At 32.3% G+C, this 7,004-nt stretch overlaps 1 protein-coding gene across 1 annotated transcript in view; it reads right to left on the reverse strand.

Annotated features, from left to right (window-relative positions):
- LOC106476289 (radical S-adenosyl methionine domain-containing protein 1, mitochondrial-like) overlaps positions 1-6,607 on the reverse strand; it is a gene marked incomplete at its 5' end in the record, with an annotated part of 13,146 nt that extends 6,539 nt beyond the window's left edge. Inside the window, 4 exons of the mRNA XM_013936951.2 lie at positions 661-808; positions 5,638-5,701; positions 6,357-6,410; positions 6,557-6,607. Of these exons, the coding sequence (XP_013792405.1) occupies positions 661-808; positions 5,638-5,701; positions 6,357-6,410; positions 6,557-6,607 (317 nt within the window). The remainder of the gene's footprint in view (positions 1-660; positions 809-5,637; positions 5,702-6,356; positions 6,411-6,556) is intronic.
- Between the last annotated feature and the right edge of the window lie 397 nt (positions 6,608-7,004).

Here is a 7,004-nt window from a genome sequence, read left to right on the forward strand (position 1 = left end):
ATCATCATCATCATCATCATAGACAGCAGTACATCGATAATTCTACCGATGCTTAGCTGCCACACAATCATGAATTATTACTACAAGAAAATGGGGACAAAATTGGGATTTAACTCTTTCTAGGACTTTTAAGATATAGAAATTAATTTACTGAACTGGGTTTTGGTCACAGCTATATTTAGCTACAATAACAACACAGCAATCATGTAAACTATAGTTTAAAAATGTTTATTATTTTCTAATTATAAAATCTATTTTAAATGGGGATATTTTTCCTTTGTTTCTATACTGTAAACATCTTCTGTAAATGTATTTGTAAAACTATAAGCTCTGTTACACGTGGACTACAAACAATTGCTTGTATTTTATAATTTAAATAAATAAAAAAAATACTTTTAAAAAAATCTATAAAGTTGTGAGACATGAAGTAGAATATGGTAAATCTTACAATCAGTTATAAATATATTTTTTTTCAATTACTGACAATGAAATCTGTCCTATATGCATATTTTCTTGCATTAAATCTCCCCTATCAAGTGTTTGATCATTCATATTTACCTGTATTTTGTATAAACAGTTTAATTCTATTTCAAACTAGGAACTCAAGGACATAAAAAAAAATTTTGTTTAGGTGAACTTGAATAAAACCTGTGCACACACATTTCTAACTGGAACTGAACTACGATTTTTCTGGTTCCATGTCCATAACATTCTACTTCTTTCATCCACACATCTGGTTCTAAAGTCTGAATCCGTGCTTCTCGACTGTGAGATGCCACCTGCTGTGCCACAAAACGGCCATGAGCACCTGTTTGTGAAAACAAAATATAAGACACCTTAACTCACAAAGAACGGTCACAAAATATCTAGTCGAAACACTACTTTCTCTTTTTTTACTTACCTATTACACTTAATTAAAACTAAGGACTTTACCCATTACACTTAATTAAAACTAAGGACTTCACTAATTGCACTTAATTGAAACTAAGGACTTTACCCATTACACTTAATTAAAACTAAGGATTTCACTCGTTGCAACTTAATTAAAACTAAGAACTTTACCCATTACACTTAATTGAAACTAAGGACTTTACCCATTACACTTACTTAAAACTAAGAACTTAACCCATTTCACTTAATTAAAACTAAGGACTTTACCCATTACACTTAATTAAAACTAAGGATTTCACTCGTTGCAACTTAATTAAAACTAAGGATTTCACTCGTTGCAACTTAATTAAAACTAAGAACTTTACCCATTACACTTAATTAAAACTAAGGACTTTACCCATTACACTTAATTGAAACTAAGGACTTTACCCATTACACTTACTTAAAACTAAGGATTTCACTCGTTGCACTTAGTTAAAACTAAGGATTTCACTCGTTGCACTTAGTTATTCTTCACTTGGCTTACGCTACTTTAATATCTACGTAAGCACAGTCATGTGTTTATAAACTGTGAATTAATGATCATTCAAAGCATGCACTTTCACTGTCATACCTAATCAAAAATACCTAAGGTGTGAAAAAAAATGATTCAGCATGCCACTTAAAGGAATGAAATCAAAATTGGTAGCCAAACTGGTAGCTACACTTATAGTATTGATAAGAATTTTACAGCAAATATTAATTCATTATTTATCCAGGCCACATTTTTTGTTCAACTTGGGGCATGGTGGTGGATAAAACAAAATACACGGCCTAGCTAACATCTTTGGCAGGATAATATTCTACATATGTCCACCACGTTTCATGAAAATCTGGTCATTTTTGACTGAGCAAATATAGTGTGAAGAATCTGTCCCCATGTAGTTATAGAGCAAAGATAATGTGAAAAATCTGCCCCCATGTAGTTATAGAGCAAAGATAGTGTGAAAAGTCTGCCTCCATGTAGTTATAGAGCAAAGATAGTGTGAAAAATCTGCTCCCATGTAGTTATAGAGCAAAGATAGTGTGAAAAATCTGCCCTCATGTAGTTATAGAGCAAAGATAGTGTGAAAAATCTGCCCCCATGTAGTTATAGAGCAAAGATAGTGTGAAAAATCTGCCCCCATGTAGTTATAGAGCAAAGATAGTGTGAAAAATCTGCCCCCATGTTAACAGCTAAAGATTTTTTTTATTTTCGTAACCTTGACCCTCCAAAAACTAATCACTTCTAAGCTGGGTCATAGTCCAAACGTATAGCTATTTTTGTCCAAATTCATTCAGCCATTTTTGAGATATCTTGCTGACAAACACACACACAGGGATAAAAACATAACCTCTGCCACTGAAGTGGTGGAGGTAATGATATTTGTCCGGTCCAGACAGACCCTCACAAATATATTTGTAAACTGATAATAATCCTACAAATGCTTTACTTTAAATAGAAGCCTGAAAAGCTGGCTTATTTAACTATTACATTGAAAATAAATTTGAGTAAAACATGTTTCAAATGTGAAACATTGGAAAGCAGATGCTGATATATTCACATTGGAAAGCAGACGCTGATATATTCACATTGGAAAGCAGACGCTGATATATTCACATTGGAAAGCAGACACTGATATATTCCCATTGGAAAGCAGACGGTAATATATTCACATTGGAAAGCAGACGCTGATATATTCACATTGGAAAGCAGACGCTGATATATTCACATTGGAAAGCAGACGCTGATATATTCACATTGGAAAGCAAACACTGATATATTCACATTGGAAAGCAGACGCTAATATATTCACATTGGAAAGCAGACGCTGATATATTCACATTGGAAAGCAGACGCTGATATATTCACATTGGAAAGCAGACGCTGATATATTCACATTGGAAAGCAGATGCTATAATAAAGAAGTTTGTTTCATATAAGACAAAGTTTTATTATATATTTATTAGTTATTAATATTTACTATTTTTGCACGTAAACCAAGGCTTTTATATCCATAGTTACCAAGTAGTCTGATCAAGATATCATCATTAAAACACACCAAACAACTGTCTTCCACATCGTCAAAACAACTCTAATTAAGTTAACCATGTCACATATTTACAACAGATAACAAGTTATACTTTCAACAGTATAACTATTTCAACAAGAAACTTTACAATGCACAATGTCAAAAGCATGTCATAAAATTGACTATAATTTATCATTTAAACCAACTGAAGCTTTGTATCGTCACTCATGGTTTGTTTTTTTTACTGGAACACACCTGCAGAAGCTGTAAAGTAAACATTGAAGGTCCGATTAAAAAGAAAAATTGGTTTTATAAGGTCATTGACTAAATGAATTACAAATCTCATTTGCAGAGATACTAATTGCTAAGGTCTCTTTCACAGGGTCAAACTTGTCAACAATAACTCTAATCAAACTACGCTTCTCACCTGTAGAGATACTAACTGCTAATATCTTTGGGGTAATGTGAAAACCCTGAACAAACAGCAAATATATTTAACTCTCATGAAGTTCTAAAGGTTGCTGTGGACACTTATCCTCCATAAAGTTCAACTGAAGGCACTTATCCTCATGAAGCTTCAAAGCTTGCTGTGAATTCTTAACCTCCTTAAAATTTTAAAGTTTGCTTAACTCTCATGAAGTTTTAAAGGTTGCTGTGGACACTTATCCTCCATAAACTTCTACTGAAGGCACTTATCCTCATGAAGTTTTAAAGCATTCTGTGAATTCTTAACCTCCTTAAAATTTTAAAGTTTGCTTAACTCCCATGAAGTTTTAAAGGTTGCTGTGGACACTTATCCTCCATAAACTTCTACTGAAGGCACTTATCCTCATGAAGTTTCAAAGCTTGCTGTGAATTCTTAACCTCCTTAAAATTTTAAAGTTTGCTTAACTCCCATGAAGTTTTAAAGGTTGCTGTGGACACTTATCCTACATAAAGTTCTACAACTTGCTGAAAACAGTAAGCCTCCATAAAGTTTTCAAGCTTATTGTAGAAATTTAACCTCCATGAAGTCTTAAAGCTTACTAAAGACATTTAACCTCAATAACGTTTTAAAGCTTGCTGAATACACTTAACCTTCATGACGTTTTAAAGCTTGCTGAATACACTTAACCTTCATGAAGTTTTAAAACTTGCTGTGGATTCTTAACTTCCTTAAAGTTCTAAAGTTTGCTTAACTCCTATGAAGTTTTAAAGTTTGCTGTGGATACTCAACCTCCATGAAGTTTTCAATCTTCCTGAAGACACTAAGCCTACATGAATTTCTAAACTTACTGAAGGTACTTAGCCTCCATGAAGTTCAAAAGCTTACTGAAGGCACTTAGCCTCCATGAAGTTCAAAAGCTTACTGAAGGCACTTAGCCTCCATGAAGTTCAAAAGCTTGCTGAAGGCACTTAGCCTCCATGAATTTCTAAACTTACTGAAGGTACTTAGCCTCCATGAAGTTCAAAAGCTTACTGAAGGCACTTAGCCTTCATGAAGTTCAAAAGCTTGCTGAAGGCACTTAACCTCCATGAAGTTTTAAAGATTTTTGTGGACACTTATACTCTACAAATGCCTACTGAAGGCACTTAACCTCATGAAGTTTGAAAGCTTGCTGTGGATTCTTAACTTCCTTAAAATTTTAAAGTTTGCTGTGGATACTCAACCTCCATGAAGTTTTCAATCTTCCTGAAGACACTAAGCCTACATGAAATTCTAAAGATTGCCATATAAATTTAACCTCAATGAAGTTCTTAAGCTTGTCATATAAATTTAACCTCAATGAAGTTCTAAAGCTTGTCATATGAATTTAACCTCAATGAAGTTCTAAAGCTTGTCATATAAATTTAACCTTAATGAAGTTCTAAAGCTTGTCATATGGATTTAACCTCAATGAAGTTCTAAAGTTTGTCATATAGATTTAACCTTAATGAAGTTTTAAAGCTTGTCATATGGATTTAACCTCAATGAAGTTCTAAAGCTTGTCATATGGATTTAACCTCAATGAAGTTCTAAAGCTTGTCATATGGATTTAACCTCAATGAAGTTCTAAAGCTTGTCATATGGATTTAACCTCAATGAAGTTCTAAAGCTTGTCATATGGATTTAACCTCAATGAAGTTTTAAAGCTTGTCATATAGATTTAACCTTAATGAAGTTTTAAAGCTTGTCATATGAATTTAACCTTAATGAAGTTTTAAAGCTTGTCATATGGATTTAATCTCAATGAAGTTCTAAAGCTTGTCATATGGAGTTAACCTCAATGAAGTTCTAAAGTTTGTCATATAGATTTAACCTTAATGAAGTTTTAAAGCTTGTCATATGGATTTAACCTCAATGAAGTTCTAAAGCTTGTCATATGGATTTAACCTCAATGAAGTTCTAAAGCTTGCCATATGAATTTAACCTCAATGAAGTTCTAAATCTTGTCATATAGATTCAACCTTAATGAAGTTTTAAAGCTTGCTGTGGACACTCAAGAAAATATTCATACTCACAAGAAAATAAAAAACAAAATCTCCACATTATTCTTTAAAATCATGGCCAGAAAGAAGCCAATCACTATTCAAACAATTAATTATTAGACTTAAGTTTTTAATACGATATTACAGGTTACACGTGTTTTACCACGTAGATTGTCCACCACCATAAAGTTACTCAATGTTACGTAACACCAATGTCTGCTTACTGTAACTGAAAAAGTAACTATACCTGGACCAATACCAATATATTGTGTTCCATTCCAGTAACTGTTGTTGTGAGTACTTTCTGCTCCCTAGAATTAGAAAATGTAAAACATTGTACATCTACATGATGTGAAGCACATAAAACATTAAGCACCTAGAAGATGTATAGTATAGAATACTAAACACCTAGATAACGTGAAACATAATATGGTTAACATGAAACTTAAACCTAGTTTACAAATCATACATTATCATCCTTCAGGTGATATCCAAGTTGGAAATTCAGGATATACGTAGAAAGTGTTAAAACCTTGTTCTCTATGTAAGTTTACCTAAAATAGGTCAATATGAGTATTACACCAAAGATCACAAAAAAATTCTGTTTGTTTCTTAAAAATAAACCAGTTTTGTACGGTTTCTTAGCACACATCTTAAAATTAAAAGTAATAATTAATGTAAGAAAACAGGATACAGGAATAACACTGGGCTCCAAGTCTGTTAGTTCCTAACATCCACATTATGTACTGGTGAAGGTTATAATGTAAGAAAACAGGATACAGGAATAACACTGGGCTCCATGTCTGCTAGTTCCTAACATCCACATTATGTACTGGTGAAGGTTAAAGGTCAGGTTAATATAATAATTCTACATTTTAAGTAATAAAACTTGATGTTTAATATTTATTACTTCATTAAATCAAATTTTTGGATGGTAGTTTCATAAGAATAACATTCAAAACTTACATTTCTGGCAAAATTGGACACCTCGTACCTACTAAAACCTGCGTCAGCCAACATCTACAGTAAAGAAAAACACCCACTACCAATACAAAACAAAAATCAATAATATAAACTTTTACAGAACATACAAAATACTTGACATGCACCAAATATTCAGATTATTTACTAATATAAGTTCATTTTTTATGTAAAGCTGTTCTTACCGACACTGCTACTTCATAGAAATCTGCCATTTCTGCATCAGTAGGCATGCTCTAATAAATAAAAATATAGTTCTTTAAGTTGTTTTATTATCAGCTTATGGTAGTATAAACAACAGAAAAACAGTTTAGTGATATACTAATCAAAAGTTCGTTCATTTTTCAGTATGTTATTTGAATTTACGACCAAAAGTAGAGTCGTGATGGCTGAGGGACAGTTAGTCACTTAAAAACATATTTCTAATTAAATACTTTTCCACAATGAACTATATTGAAGGTCAGATATACCTGGCCAGTAGCTCTATTAACTTGAATTGGTTATATTTTAATTTTTTAAATGTGTTTATAACACAAACCCATATAACAATTGCTGCACCTCTCTGAGAAAATAAAACAGGATTTCTAGATTATAAAATCAAATGGAATACAGCTGGGAGTTGAATAAAGGAGT

Source organism: Limulus polyphemus, unplaced genomic scaffold, assembly GCF_000517525.1.
Source record: "Limulus polyphemus unplaced genomic scaffold, Limulus_polyphemus-2.1.2 Scaffold10196, whole genome shotgun sequence".
Classification (NCBI taxonomy): domain Eukaryota; kingdom Metazoa; phylum Arthropoda; class Merostomata; order Xiphosura; family Limulidae; genus Limulus; species Limulus polyphemus.